This window comes from Scatophagus argus, chromosome 2, assembly GCF_020382885.2.
Source record: "Scatophagus argus isolate fScaArg1 chromosome 2, fScaArg1.pri, whole genome shotgun sequence".
NCBI lineage: Eukaryota > Metazoa > Chordata > Actinopteri > Scatophagidae > Scatophagus > Scatophagus argus.
The window spans coordinates 24,964,598-24,980,230 of NC_058494.1; the positions used below are offsets into that span (position 1 = coordinate 24,964,598).

Genomic DNA, 15,633 nt, shown 5'->3' on the forward strand with positions numbered 1-15,633 from the left:
ATCTGCCCTGAAGGAAGGAAGAGAAGGAGAAAGAGAGAGAGAGAGAGAGTGAGAGAGGGAGGGACAGACAGAAAGAGAGAGAGAGAGAGAGGGAAAGGGGGGTGGGGCGTGAGAGAAGGAGCACACAAACAGAGATGCGTAGCAGCAGCAGCAATAATACCGTAAGTATTGGAACTGTAGATAATGATAACGGTAATGAGGTATACAGAAGGTACTATTGTCATGATCTGCTGTCTATGAGTCACTGGTTTTTCTGTTTTCCCCTGAATGCTTCACCCACTTCCAAGTCAATCAGCCCATTATCACCTCAATCAGCCTCACTGCTCTCACCTGTTCTCCACACAGGTTACAAAGGCAACCCCTGCCCATCTTTGCCAGATTGTTTCTCTGCTCTGCATGACTCTCCAGCCCTGTTTTCCAGACCCTGCCTGCTTCCATTTTTTTTCCATTTGTTTTTTTGAAGAAGGATTTTTTGTTGTGACTTCATTTTTTGCTGAAGAAGTTTATGTTATTGGGTGTTTTTGTGGAAGTTTTTTTAGAAAAAAAATTTTTTTTGTGGCAAAATTTTTGTTGAAGAGGATTTCTAATTAGAGTGTTCAGCTTGCCCATCAGTGCCAGAAGATAAGGTCATGTTAGCTCCCAAAGGAGTACAGAGGGCCTTTCACACTTACAAGTTCAATTGGTGGCCCTGGTCCAAAGCTGGTGGGTTCCAGGGGGATTCCACAGAGGCGGAAGACTTGATGAACCAGGAGGTCTGTTGTCTCATGAGCTGAAGGGTGCTTAGGCAGAACAACAAAATGCACTTTGGAGAAATGGTCTGCAATAGTCAGCATAACTGTGTTACCTCTCTCCACATCCCAGGTGACTGCAGCCATCACTCCTTCCAAAGGTATGATGGGATTTTGGAGAAGGCTCATCTTCATCCTGTTTGTACTGGCAGGACAGAATGTCAAGCTTAATATTTCACCTTTAAGCACCTTTAAGCCTTTAAACTGATTTAAAAGAGTTAAGAAACTATACAGCAAATACAGGCTACTTCAGGTGACTAAATGTCAGTGAACACTGAGGTCCTTGTGTAGAATCGTACAGATGGACATTGATAAGACATTGATAAGACAGATGGAAATTGACACTTTACTGCATGGACAATAGAAGCCATAGTTTTATTCACAATGAGGGACTTCTATCGCACACATGAGGCAAATTCAAGAAATAAAAACTCTCCTCTGGCTTGACACATTTTCATAGGCTGAGTGAACTTACTGTCATAAACTTAATCTTTGGTGGACATGAAAATACACTGAGCACCGAACGTAGAAGATAAAAGAGCAAGTAATCACATTTTTAACAATGAATTAAAAAAAAACTCACCACACTCCATGTAACATGTTGATTTTGTACAAAAAAAATGCAAATATCCTTGTAATAATCTGGATAATTCACCACCCAGACCAGACCAGAGCAGCTGTGGTATCCTGAAGTTTTGTATAATAAAATGCTGCGTACTATCACACCATGATGGAAATCAGGGGATAGAAACTCAGGGTGTCTGTTTGGATAAGTCACCTGTCACGTTACAGTTCTGTCCAGTTTGATCCTCGTTAAGACAAAAAAAAATTTAATGTTCATAATTTGATGTTCATTCTGCATACGTAAATCCACATCCGTATGCTGGAATTAAATCTGCATGGAGACCATGTTATTCAGTGAAGCAAACTAATGCCAAGTGAGTATTTATTTTGACTTACAGACAAAATGGGAAATTATTTTCCATGAAAACAAAAGAAGAAAAGATGTCCATGTAAGTGTGGACCCCAGATCACCTCAGTGTCCAGAGACAGACAGGAGGTCCTGCAGGAAGTGGACATGAACAACATGAGCTCAGAGTTTCAGCAGCAGAAATGAGCTGCTGAGCTGCAGCGTTTGCACCTTCCATGTAGACATGATGAAGGTGGTGACTTTGGAGGATGAACCAAACAGGGTTCTGGTGATGTTTCTGGGTCAAAGCTGAGGTTTTGTGCTTTTGTTCACTTTTAAAGGAGCATTCCTGGTATTTTTACAACTTTTACAACTAACTTTTACTTTTACTTTAAAAACCTCATGACTTTGGCCTCATGTCTCATCTGCCTCTCACATTATGTGAGATGGAGCAGGAACACATGATTAGTGATAAGAAATTTGCATGAGTGCAGAACTTTGCAGCCAATAGGGTTTGTGTTGATAACCGTCATGAGGTGATTGGTGGTTCAACTGAACAGTGTGAACATATTTAAGGAGGCACCAGTGGTGCTCCAGCAGAACATCATCGTACGAGATGGGTGGCATGACAGGTCTTCTCTTTGTGCTGTGGGTCGGTGAGTAGACAAATGCTGTTTACACGTCTGCTGCTCATTTTAACCATTCAGTCACAGTACTTATGTAAAGAAAGTGCATTTAAAAGTTGTGTTTAACAAACTGTTATTACACTTCTCACTCTGTTGCCGTGGCCACACTCAGGCCCACAGTGTGTTGGGATGTCCATTATGCATGCAGTCCCATGATCATATGTTCCTCTTAGACACAGTAAATGGTGGACATGTTTGTCCAAAAGAATCCTTTCCTCAGGTGGATTGTAAGAGAAACTACAAGGCACATTGTCATTGGGACTAGTGGCCAAATACTATGACACACATTGTGGCAATGATCTGACTGGAGTTGGTTGTGAGATGTGCCTTTTGGTTGCATTAGTGTGTTTCGGATGTGAGATAAGCTGTTTTACTGAGCAGTATTTTAGTAAAGAGAAGGCAACTCAGTATCACTAAATGTGTCTTACCAATTGTAAGTTGTACTATAATCCTGGGCCTTAAAAGAAAAACAAATTTTGGCACAGTTCACCCTGCATAAGTTGCTCTGTGCAGAGACCACTGGTCTGAAGCAGAGTCACCTAGTGGAGGACTTTGTCTTTCAGGTGTCACAGTGAGCACAGCAGCTGATTTGCAGAAGAGAGTCACAGGAGGACAAGCATGTGAAACAGGGGATCGTCTGTACCATGTTAAATTACTTGATTCTACTGACAAGTTAATTTGTGGAGGCTCCCTGGTCAGCAAACAGTGGATTCTGACTGCATCTCACTGCTGGCAGAGGTGAGAAAGCAGCAGTCTCACTTAAAATCTTGTCACTGATGTCATCTATCACCTTGTCATCTGGAAGTCCTGAAGCAGCTTTCTCTGTATGCCCAGTAATTCAGTGATGTTCTTCTTTAACATCTGTTTTTTGTTTTTTTAGGAATATGAAAGCAGTTTTAGGGGTACATCCAGGCTCATCAGTTAAAACGGTGCAAATCACAGCACAGCCTGTGATGTTTGAGGACAAACAAAAGAGGCAGCATGACATCATGTTGCTGCAGCTTCCTGAAACTACTGAGATTAAACCTGTAGAACTTCCTGATTGTAAAAGTCGCATCAACCCGTGAGTTGTGATCCTTCTCCTTTAACAAATCAGAATCATTTTGAGCTGACCAACTCTTGGTTTGTAGGCCATTTGTCCCTTTTAATCATCATTTCCAACTTTTTTATCCTGAAAGAAAATTGTAATGAGATTGCTTCTTTTCATTATATTTCAGAGGTGGTAAAGTTCAGATTGCAGGTTATGGAGCCCCAGATGCAGGTTCCGATGAAGGCGGTGAGATGAACACTGTTTATTTTCTGTTTTTAATTTAATTGTTAAAGCCATTATATTTTACCTGTTTGTAATATTTAAATGAAAGACATTTATATCATTGTATTATATTATGTATTTTTTATTATTTTTAGACTTTTTTTTTAGCTTTGTGGAACCATTTTGCTTGTGAAAGTTAAGAAGATAATGTACAAAACAATTTTTCTCTTTTCATCTAGAATCTGGTGCACCAGCTGGTCTCCAGTGTGCAGACCTCACAGTCGCCAAGTGTAAGAAGCTTGAAGCTATTACGGCTGTAGACAACCCAAACAGAGCGTATGAAAGCTGGTTCTGTGGTCAGTCTTCTGGAGTGAATATTTGTTCAGTGAGTGGCCTTGGCTTCTAACTTTATATCTTTTCTAAACAAGTTTTACCACTTCATTATGAATATGCGTTTCAATAAATGATGCAAAAAGCTGTAACAAACAATACATTCATTTCTTTTACAGGGTGACTATGGTGGAGGAGCGGTGTACAATAGCAAGATTTATGGTGTCATTGTCAGTCCAACCAAGTCCTGTGCTGAAGCAGCTGGATTCATGGACGTCTGTGAATACAGAAAGTGGATCAAAGATACTACAAATCCTGGAATTTTAAAAAAGATAGGGTCATTTTTCAAGGGTGGTTAACTGAATCTTTCTGTTATTTAACAGACATTTCATATTTAAGTAGGAAACTATTAAGTTTTGTTCTAAATTTGCAGTCAGAAGACTTGCATTTGATTGGTTTACATGAAATCATCATCTGTAAATCCCTTTAAGACAAGCAATAAACAGCATGACAGCACAAAATGGTGTCTGAGTCCCAAATGTTGAAACACCCTCCTCTCCTTTCATAGGGCTGTGTCAGTTAAAATAAAGCATCACACTCATTTTTCTTTTTCTTCTTCTTCTTCCTTCTACCAGAAAATCGGATGGTGGCACTTCAGCAAAGTTTAAAACAATTCATAATAAATTAGTGGTATGTGCTTCAACTGTGCTTTCATCAAAGTGAGCAGAAATGTTCAGATGCTTTAAGCTGACAGAAGTTATGAATCTATCACTTGATTCAATTCAATTCAGTTTATTTATGTAGCTCCAATTCGCAGCAAAAGTTATCTCATGACACTTTCCAATTAGAGCAGGTCTAGACCAAACTCTTTAATTAAATTGTAATACAGAGAACCCAACATTCCCGCTTGAGCAAGCACTTGGTGACAGTGGTGAGGAAAAACTGCCTTTTAGAAGGCAGAAACCTCGGAGCAGACCCCGGCTCAAGATGGGCGGCCATCTGCCCTGAGGGAAGGAAGAGAAGGAGAAAGAGAGAGAGAGAAAGAGTGAGAGAGGGAGGGACAGACAGAAAGAGAGAGAGAGAGGGAAAGGGGGGTGGGGCGTGAGAGAAGGAGCACACAAACAGAGATGCGTAGCAGCAGCAGCAATAATACCGTAAGTATTGGAACTGTAGATAATGATAACGGTAATGAAGTATACAGAAGGTACTATTGTCATGATCTGCTGTCTATGAGTCACTGGTTTTTCTGTTTTCCCCTGAATGCTTCACCCACTTCCAAGCCAATCAGCCCATTATCACCTCAATCAGCCTCACTGCTCTCACCTGTTCTCCACACAGGTTACAAAGGCAACCCCTGCCCATCTTTCTTTGCCAGATTGTTTCTCTGCTCTGCATGACTCTCCAGCCCTGTTTTCCAGACCCTGCCTCCGTTTGTGCCTCCTGCCTTCTCTTTTGGTCTCTAAATTTTCCCTTTGTTTTTTGAAGAAGGATTTTTTGTTGTGACTTAATTTTTTGCTGAAGAGGTTTATGTTATTGGACTTTTTTGTGGAAGTTTTTTTAGAAAAAGATTTTTTTTTTTTTTTTGTGGCTAAATTTTTGCTGAAGAGGATTTTTGTTATTGAACCTTTTTGTGGACTTCTTCGACCTGCCCCACTCCCTGGTGGACATTTTATTGCCTCTGCAAAGCTTCCCTTATCAAATTAATAAAGTTTTTTGCTCTTTACTGACTTTGTCTTGTGTGTTGCATTTTGGGTCCATATAACTCTCTGGTCTCAACTATGGTGATTATGATAGCAATAGTAATAACAAAAATAATGCTATTGCTGTACAGAGTAGTAATAGAATTAAAATAGATTATGACTAAACAATAGTAACAGTAGTAATCGCAGTAGGTTTCAAGCAGGACCACATTGGCGGGTGAGGAGTTTGGTTGTCATGAATTTAATCTGCAGTGGAGATGGTTAAACATGGAAATTCACTGATCACCAAAGACTGAAGATGGTAACAGAGTCAGTCATCTCATTTTTAAAGCCAAAGTGTCTTGTTCTCAGGAGGGTGGACCTTATCTCCTTCCAAACCTTATGACACCTGCAGAGATACCGTTGTACAGAGGGCCTACCCTCTGTGCAGGAAACACAGAGGGTAGATAATCCAAAGAAGCTTCAGAAGGGGTCACAGCTGTGGTAGAACTAGTCAGAGAACTGTGCACATACTTCACCCAATCCAGATCTGAACTCCAGGGTTGGAGGTGACAACACACCTAAGGGCAGCTTTCAGATCCTAATTAGAGTGTTCAGCTTGCCTATCACTGCCAGAAGATAAGGTCATGTTAGCTCCCAAAGGAGTACAGAGGGCCTTTCACACTTACAAGTTCAATTGGCGGCCCTGGTCCAAAGCTGGTGGGTTCCAGGGGGATTCCACAGAGACGGAAGACTTGATGAACCAGGAGGTCTGTTGTCTCATGAGCTGAAGGGTGCTTAGGCAGAACAACAAAATGCACTTTGGAGAAATGGTCTGCAATAGTCAGCATAACTGTGTTACCTCTCTCCACATCCCAGGTGACTGCAGCCATCACTCCTTCCAAAGGTATGATGGGATTTTGGAGAAGGCTCATCTTCATCCTGTTTGTACTGGCAGGACAGAATGTCAAGCTTAATATTTCACCTTTAAGCACCTTTAAGCCTTTAAACTGATTTAAAAGAGTTAAGAAAATATACAGCAAATATAGGCTACTTCAGGTGACTAAATGTCAGTGAACACTGAGGTTCGTGTGTAGAATCGTACAGATGGACATTGATAAGACATTGATAAGACAGATGGAAATTGACACTTTACTGCATGGACAATAGAAGCCATAGTTTTATTCACAATGAGGGACTTCTATCGCACACATGAGGCAAATTCAAGAAATAAAAATTCAGGATGTGTGATCTCCTTTGGCTTGACACATTTTCATAGGCTGAGTGAAGTTACTGTCATAAACTTAATCTTTGGTGGACATGAAAATACACTGAGCACCGAACGTAGAAGATAAAAGAGCAAGTAATCACATTTTTAACAATGAATTAAAAAAAAAACTCGCCACACTCCATCTAACATGTTGGTTTTGTACAAAAAAAATGCAAATATCCTTGTAATAATCTGGATAATTCACCACCCAGACCAGAGCAGAGCAGCCGTGGTATCTTGTTTTGTATAATAAAATGCTGCGTACTATCACACCATGATGGAAATCAGGGGATAGAAACTCAGGGTGTCTGTTTGGATAAGTCACCTGTCAAGTTACAGTTCTGTCCAGTTTGATCCTCGTTAAGACAAAAAAAAATTTAATGTTCATAATTTGATGTTCATTCTGCATACGTAAATCCACATCAGTATGCTGGAATTAAATCTGCATGGAGACCATGTTATTCAGTGAAGCAAACTAATGCCAAGTGAGTATTTATTTTGACTTACAGACAAAATGGGAAATTATTTTCCATGAAAACAAAAAAAGAAAAGATGTCCATGTAAGTGTGGACCCCAGATCACCTCGGTGTCCAGAGACAGACAGGAGGTCCTGCAGGAAGTGGACATGAACAACATGAGCTCAGAGTTTCAGCAGCAGAAATGAGCTGCTGAGGTGATGATGCTGATGATTAGTGATAAGAAATTTACAGCAGCCAGTAGGATTTCCATCGATAACCGTCATGAGGTGATTGGTGCCTCAACTGAACAGTGTGAACATATTTAAGGAGGCACCAGTGCTGCTCCAGCAGAACATCATCGTACGAGATGGGTGGCATGACAGGTCTTCTCTTTGTGCTGTGGGTCGGTGAGTAGACAAATGCTGTTTACACGTCTGCAGCTCATTTTAACCATTCAGTCACAGTACTTATGTAAAGAAAGTGCATTTAAAAGTGGTGTTTAACAAACTGTTATTACGCATCCCACAATCAGGCCCATAGTGTGTGGGGATGTCTATCGTGCAACAGTGCTGTCACTGGTGTGATGTGGTCTCTTCCTTCAGCTTTATTCATATCCTGGAAGGTGAATTTTTGTTAAGCTGGAGATGTAAAGTGTCCTCTGACTGAGGCAGACGTAAAGTCTAACATATTGAATGTTCTCTGTTTTTGTCATGTCTTTCATCTGCTTCTTTTCATAAAGAAACTCATGATGAAGCAGCTCTGAGTGATGAGGAGGAGGTCCAGGGATTGAGACAGCAGATAGTGGATGGCTTTGCTGTAAGAACAGTGATGTGATGTCAGGTCCTTAAGGCAAACTTTAAGCTGAGATGTCTGCAGTTTGCTCTGTTGTCACACATGTTGTGGTCACTTACAATAATAACTTACAATAACGACAATATGACAATGAGCTCCACACAGCGAAGGGAAGCAGTTCTGAATGGTTCTTAACAGGCAATGCAAATAACAAAATGCATATATAATAGCTTCTCCTACCAGTGAGATTGCCAATCAGTGGCTAGGGGAACTAAATAAATATATAAAAATAAATATATATATTTGTATTTTGGGCCACTATGTGTAAGTAATGAAAATAAAACAACAGAGATGATCAGTGAATCAGGGAATGAATATTTCACTGATACGTATCAACCAGCAGACTAACCAAATACTTTAATTAATTACATATTCTTAAGAACATAATTGGACAACATAGAGGACCATGTCATTCAGGTCAATCCATCCATTAGCTATGCCAGTTACACCCAGGTGATGCTGGGTGAGAGGCAGGGCACAGCCTGGACAGGTCAGCAGTCAGCTGAAGGGCTGACACACTCACACCGACAGGCAGTTCAGAGCTGCCAGTGAGCCAAAGCTGCATGTCTTTGGATTGTGGGAGAAAACAAGAGGAGAGAGAAGAAAGTACATCCAACCACTAACACCGAGAGCCCTTTTCTAAACCCAGTTTGATCTGAAAAGACTTTTAAATGAGCAGGTGAGGCGAGTGAGACTGGTGATGTGGCCTTTCACTGTTTGCTTCCAGTCACAGGGTGACACCATCCCAGCATGGTGTCATTTTATCTTACACCTTACTCTCCATACCTAACCTCACAGAGGCATTCGTTTCCTCACAGAGGAGAAACCTTTCTGACCACTGTTCAGGAGTGGATCAGACAGGCAAAATTATTTTTTCCTCAGGTGCATTTCAAGAGCAGACTTGATATTACTGAAAACTTGCAGAAACCATGGTAGAGTAGCATTGTTGTATTTCTGACTCAGAGTCACCTTGTGGAGGACTTTGTCTTTCAGGTGTCACAGTGAGCACAGCAGTGGATCTGCAGAAGAGGATCATCGGAGGAAACCCATGTGGACCAAGGGAACGTCTGTACCATGTTAAATTACTTGATGGTCATGGTAACTTCATTTGTGGAGGCTCCCTGATCAGCAACCAGTGGATTCTGACTGCAGCTCACTGCTGGCAGTGGTGAGAAAGCAACAGTCTCACTTAAAATCTTGTCACTCATAAATTCAGTCTGGAAGTCTTGAAGCAGCCTTCCCTGTACAGCATGTCCAGTAAAGCAATGATGTTCCTCTTTAACATCTGTTTGTTTTTAGGAATATGCATGCACTTTTAGGAGTACATTCAGGTCCACCACAAGCCCCTGTGAGTATCACAACACCGCCTGTGATGTTTGGGGACCAAAACAGAATCCATGACATCATGTTGCTGCGGCTACCTCGAGCTACTCAGATTGCACCTGTACTTCTTCCTAGGTGTAATAATCGTCCTCAAATGTGAGTTGTGATCCTTCTCCTTTAATAAGTCAAAAAGATCAATTCTTGAAGACCTTGAAATAAAAATTCTACTGAAATGTCATCTTTCAAAGGTTCAGCTTCATGAATTCAAAACTCAGTGGTAGTGAAAGTAGTTTTGCTTTTTCTAAAAGAAAACTGAATTAAAAATTGTTTCCTATTATTTTTTTAAACTGTATTTCAGAGGTAATCCAGTGCAGATTGCAGGTCATGCAAGCACAGCTATGGGTCCTAATAATGAGAGATGTGAGATGAATATTGTTTTTATATACATCACACACACACACACACACACACACACACAATACATTTGACAAATTGTACATGTCAAGTAGATAATGTAGAATAAGAAAGCAAACAATTTTTCTGTTCTCATCAAGCTCCCGGTGAAACATATACTCTCCGATGTGCAAACATCCCAGTTGTCGACTGTGCGAGGCTCAGGGCTATTGTGAACCTATCAGATCCAGATCAGCTGCATGAGCACTGGTTCTGTGCTCAGTCTCCTCAAGTGGACACATGTTATGTGAGCATGCTTAACTTATAATTTTCTATCTTTTCTACGTCATTACAAGCTTTACCACTTTAATATAAATATGCATTTTAATAAATGTTGCAAAAGACTCTACAAACAACACATTCATTTCTCTTACAGGGTGACTCTGGTGGAGGAGTCGTGTTCAATAACATGATTTATGGTGTCATTTCATTCACGGGCAGCCCTTCCCATGCCCTTGCTGAAGCAGCTGGATTCATGGATGTCTGTGAATACTCACAGTGGATCCAACAGACTATTGGACCCTAAATGTGTTTTGGTTTTTTTTGAGAAATAAGGGAATATTTTGGGCGTAATTAACTGTAGAGTCTTTCCATCATTTAACAGACATTTCATGTTGTTTAAAAGACAAAAATGTGAAGTTTGTCTAAAGTTTCAGTTGATATGATCACAACTGATTGGTGTACATGAAATGTACATCATCATCATCTGTAAAGCCCTTTAAGACAAACAATAAACAGCATGACAGCACAAAGTGGCGTCCGAGTCACAGATTCTCATAACTCATAACAAATCAGTTTCTGCAACTTAGCAACTTTCAACAAAGTGAGCAGGAATGTTCAGGGGCTTTGAGCTGGCAGGAATTCCGAATCCATCACTTGATTTTTGCAAACACTCCACAAATAATCCAGCCAGAGATTTGAATTATCACAAACAGACTCTGCAGAGCCTCAAAATGTTGAAACAGGTACATTATACAGACACTGTGAATTCTGATCAAATTCTCTCTCAATAAATCTCCAGTCTTCATGAAAAATAGATTTTGAGATCCTGATAGATGAATTGTGCTAAATATATTTTAGCCTATCCCAGTTGACTACGAGCAAGAGGCGGGGTTCACCCTGAACTGGTCTGCAGTCAATCGCAGGGCCGACACACAAAGACAGACAACCACACACTCTCACACTCACACCTAGGGGCAATTTAGAGTAGCCAATTAACCTAATATACATCTTTTTGGGACTGTGGAGGGAACATTGTTAATATTTACCCAAAGTAAACTGAGTTCACCTCAGCTGGAAGCAGCAACACGATGCTTTGGGGCAAGTTATGTCCACTAAAAGTCTTTTTTTTCTGCAACTTACACACTGAGACTGAATGAATCCACAATGAGGTTGGCTTCAAGTCTCATCTGCCTGCTGAATATAAAACATATGAGGAATATTTGAACTATCATCACTTTATGTCAGATAAGCGCAGGAACACGTGATATATGAGCTGAAATTTGCATGAGTGCAGGACGTTGCAGCCAGTGGAGTTTGTGTTGATAAACCTTCATGAGGTGACTGTTGCTCCAGGAGGGCAGTCGTCACACGACATGGATGCTGTGACAGGTCTGCTCTTTCACCTGTGGGTCGGTGAGTAGACGAATACTGTTTACATGTCTGCTGCTGCTTTAATCATTCAATATGCTTTGAGACAGTAGTTGTGTAAATAACTCTTATTGTGCTTCACACTCTCTGTTACTATGACCACAATCAGACCCATAGAGTTTTGTAATGTCTGTTATGCATTCTGCGTCATACTGAGTTTAATGACATTTTAAAACCTTATTGTCAAGGTAGGAACACTAGAGGGATTAATTTGCTTATTGTTGTAATGGAATCTTGGTGTATGCCAAATTAATGAATAAGCTGTTGAGGGCAGCTGTGGCCTAGAAGTTGGGGAAGCAGCTTGGGACTGGAGAGTCGCCGGTTCGATTCCTGGGACTGGCAGGAAAAGAAAAATGTAAAAAATTGGGTGTGGTGGAGTAATCAATTAGCTGGCTGATGTGTGCTTGAGCAAGTCACTTAACCCCCGGGCGCCTGACATGGTGGCCAACTGCTCCTGTGTGTTTCACTGCATGTTGCATGTGTGTGTGTGTTCAGTGATGGGTTAAAGAATTTCGGTGTATGTAAAAATATGCTGATGAAATATGCAAATAAAGTTGAAGTTAAAGTGAAGTTAATGTGTAATGAGTGACAAAGCTTTACTGTCGGGACACAACTGTGCTGTAACACTGGGCTTCAGTCGGAGCTTTTAGCACAGTTCACCACCATGCATATGATCTTCCTACAGCGACCCCTGGTCTGACTCACAGTCACCTCGTGCAGGACTTTCTCTTTCAGGTGTCACAGCGAGCTCAGCAGCGGATCTGCAGAAGAAGAATCAGAAGAGGATCATCGGAGGAAAGGAGTGTGACAGAGAGGATCGTCTGTACCATGTGAGACTGGTAGGGAGGTTGAGGGTAAAACAAAAGCTTTGTGGAGGCTCTCTGATCAGTGACCGGTGGATTCTGACTGCAGCTCACTGCTGGGAGATGGGATGGTGAGGAAGTGACAGTTTAACTAATGAATTAGTACAAATGTTTCTTATTTTACAAAGTCTCAAAGTCCTCAAGCATATGTAATCAGTAATGTTTGATGTGAAGGCTTTGTTTGTGTTCATGTTCAGTAATTACTGTAGTATTTCAGTCAGTAATTACTGACTGCTGATATCAACATATGAAGTATATTCTGTAAGTCAATAACATTCCTCTTTGACCTCCACTTATTGGCAGGACTTTGACTGCATATTTAAACGTGCATCCAGATCAAAAAGCCTCCAAAGAAACAAAAATCAGCGCAGTTCCTGAGATCTTTTACGACAACAATGGGAGACATGACGTCATGCTGCTGCAGCTGCCTGAACCAACTGATATTACACCTGTCCAACTTCCTGACTGTGAACGTCGTCCTAAAGTGTGAGCTTTGATCCCCTTTGAAAAGTCACGAAGCTGAAACTTTGAGGAGCTCGCGATGAGAAATTTCTCTGAAGTATATGTTGTTAAATCTTAGGTCATTTGTGGTTAAAGATGTTTTCGATCTTTTGTATTTCAGAGGTGATAAAGTTCAGGTTGCTGGTTTTGGAGCCACAGCTGCAGGTCCTAATAACAAGAGACGTGAGAGGAATATTTATTTTGTACACACATATGTATGTTTAAAACAACACGTTTTCATGTCTTAGTTAGTATTCTTAGTTTGGCATTTCTTTTCGTAAAAATATTTAAATGAAATATATTTTTATTTTGCCTTAAAATTTTGTAGCTCATTAATTATATTCACAGAATAAAACAGAAATGTGCCATTAAACTTTTTCCAACCTAAACAAATTCAAGCTGTTTAGAAACGTGTTGATCCTTTTCTAATACAAATAATAAATAATGTCAATAACCTACAGGAGCAGTTTGATTATTGAGACATGAAAAATGTTTGGATGTTAAGGAGAAAATGCAGTAGAAAAAAACAAATAAAGTTCTCTGTTCTCGTGTAGAACCTGGTGTTTCAGATTCTCTCCAGTGTGTAGACATCTCGGTCGTCGACTGCACGAGGCTCAGGGGTATTATGAGCAACGACCCACAAGCGATGTATGAACACTGGTTCTGTGGTCAAACTCCTAAGGTGGACACGTGTCCAGTGAGTGGGCTCGGCTTCTAACTTTGTGTCTTTTCCAAGTCATTACAACTTTTATCACTTTAATATAAATATGTATTTTATCAAATGATGGTAAAAAGACTGTAACAAACAACACGTTCATCTCTCTTACAGGGTGACTCTGGTGGAGGAGTGGTGTTCAATAAGATGATTTATGGTTTCCATTCGTTCACCGGTAATCCCAAGAACGCCTGTTCTGAAGCGGCTGGATTCATGGACGTCTGTGCATACAAAGACTGGATCAACAAGACTATTGACAGAAAATGAGAAACTACAGGAATGCTTTAGTTTGGGTTAACTGTGAAACCTTACTGTCATTTTAAAGGCCTTTCACATTTAATAAAGCTGTTTGCAACTGGTAAAAGTGAAATCAATCAAATGAAATGCATGTGATGGCTCACACAATGTCACTCACTACTTTACAAGGGAAATTGTTTTCCTTAAGAAGCCTTGCCAGAATGAAAGCATTGCTAGGACCAGGGTTCAGTTCTTAGTGTTCTGCTCTGGCAAATCTATCAAGGAAAATACTGGAGTCAGAATCCAGAACATAATTATAGAGTATCAACAGTAAAAGCATAATGAAACCTACTCAGATCATCGCTGACACACATCCACAGAATGTTCTCGATTCAAAGCAAAGCCTCTGACTGCTAGTGAACCTCTTTGGTGCTTAGAGGTGAAGCAGGGGACACAACGTTCACTACCTGCCAAGACAACTACGTTCTGCTATGTGAAATTTAGATCCATTTATGACTTTAAAAAAGGTAGCAGTGAACACACCAGGAGAAGATTAGGAATGGGGGGTAGAATAGATATGCAGAAAGGTCGTAAGGGCCTCCTTTTAGAGCATCGTCAGTACATCTACATTTTCTTATTCTTTCTTCATCGTTCAGAAGCTAACATTAACACTCTTTGTTCTCCTAGCTGAGTCGGGGCCATTTCAGCGAGCCTGTATTCTCTCCTTTAACTGGCCGTTGGTCAGTGAGTCTGTAGACGCGATCTGAAATCACAGAAAGATTCGATAATCTGTTGAAGATGACTTGATAATAACTGCTGCAATGCTTTGGAATAACTGATAACTAATAATAACATCATTAATGTAAGTTCCTTTTCCTGCAATGACAGATCACAATGTCTGCTGTGACAAAGGTCCCTCAACTTTACTTGGACACCACCCTGATTTTCTTATACTCCCTTGTTTATTAGCCACTTAATTTGTAGAATAAATCGATATGCATCTGATTAAGTTGAAACAAGGCTGCTCTGATGTCTGCAAGGTTATGATTGTGCTCAGTGAGATTCATTTGGAAAGCAAAACAAATGATTTTTATTGCTTCTTTTTTGCACTGATAGCCTGTCGAGCAGTTTGGTGAGTAAACCCTGCTGTAAGCCTCTTTCAGATCTGTCTTTGTGCACCTTGTGCTCCCCGATGTTTTAAATGTGTTCAGCATGACTGCACATTTAAAGGGAAGCCTTCTTTGGTCTAACACATTAATGCCTTGTCAAGTGAAGAGTGTCCCTATTGATCTTAATCTGAGCTGTCAGGCCGAGTTCTCTGTAATCATCAAGTCAAGGATAATCTCTTTTGAAAGGGCTGCCTACCTCACTGCTGCACACCAAACGCCTTTTTTACCGGCTGCTGACAAATCGCTAAGCCTCTGTGGAGGCTTTAGGGTGAAGAGAAAGAGAAATTGATTTAATGCAGAGATGTGTTTACCAGACGCACAGACAGAAAGCTATCAGAGTAACTGTGCGACGGTCACGACCGTTCATGCTTGACGTGACTGACAAGCTCTGACTGCCGTTGTTCTCTTTATGTTTCCATGTTACAATCAGGTCCATACTTTATAACTAACCTTTGCTTAGTTTTTAGTCCTTGTGCATCCACCAGTCCATGATGATA

General features: G+C 40.6%; 3 protein-coding genes across 5 annotated transcripts; all 3 read left to right on the forward strand.

The window, feature by feature from the left end:
• Nucleotides 1-278: 278 nt before the first annotated feature.
• On the forward strand, nucleotides 279-4,767 carry LOC124050676 (putative trypsin-6). Of its 2 annotated transcripts, none has more exons than XM_046373450.1 (7): nucleotides 279-752; nucleotides 862-889; nucleotides 2,948-3,122; nucleotides 3,265-3,447; nucleotides 3,602-3,660; nucleotides 3,876-4,021; nucleotides 4,146-4,765. In XM_046373450.1, exons 1-7 carry the CDS (start codon nucleotides 630-632, stop codon nucleotides 4,323-4,325), a joined length of 894 nt encoding a protein of 297 aa, XP_046229406.1. In that variant the 5' UTR covers nucleotides 279-629; the 3' UTR covers nucleotides 4,326-4,765. The 2 variants fall into 2 exon arrangements, with proteins under 2 accessions (XP_046229406.1, XP_046229398.1); XM_046373442.1 differs by adding an exon at nucleotides 2,275-2,354 and having other exon boundaries at nucleotides 616-889; nucleotides 4,146-4,767.
• Nucleotides 4,768-6,254: 1,487 nt separating this feature from the next.
• LOC124050686 (cationic trypsin-like) lies at nucleotides 6,255-10,735 on the forward strand. Of its 2 annotated transcripts, XM_046373463.1 has the most exons (7): nucleotides 6,255-6,415; nucleotides 6,525-6,552; nucleotides 9,219-9,393; nucleotides 9,525-9,704; nucleotides 9,907-9,968; nucleotides 10,103-10,248; nucleotides 10,378-10,735. In XM_046373463.1, the coding sequence occupies exons 1-7, from the start codon at nucleotides 6,293-6,295 to the stop codon at nucleotides 10,525-10,527; spliced, it is 864 nt and encodes a 287-aa protein (XP_046229419.1). In that variant the 5' UTR covers nucleotides 6,255-6,292; the 3' UTR covers nucleotides 10,528-10,735. The 2 variants fall into 2 exon arrangements, with proteins under 2 accessions (XP_046229419.1, XP_046229425.1); XM_046373469.1 differs by lacking the exons at nucleotides 6,255-6,415; nucleotides 6,525-6,552 and adding an exon at nucleotides 7,661-7,780 and having other exon boundaries at nucleotides 10,378-10,733.
• A 562-nt stretch (nucleotides 10,736-11,297) lies between these two features.
• LOC124050698 (glandular kallikrein-like) lies at nucleotides 11,298-14,110 on the forward strand. The gene is made up of 6 exons (XM_046373482.1): nucleotides 11,298-11,636; nucleotides 12,387-12,585; nucleotides 12,818-13,000; nucleotides 13,137-13,198; nucleotides 13,570-13,712; nucleotides 13,845-14,110. Exons 1-6 carry the CDS (start codon nucleotides 11,597-11,599, stop codon nucleotides 13,995-13,997), a joined length of 780 nt encoding a protein of 259 aa, XP_046229438.1. The 5' UTR covers nucleotides 11,298-11,596; the 3' UTR covers nucleotides 13,998-14,110.
• Nucleotides 14,111-15,633: the final 1,523 nt, after the last annotated feature.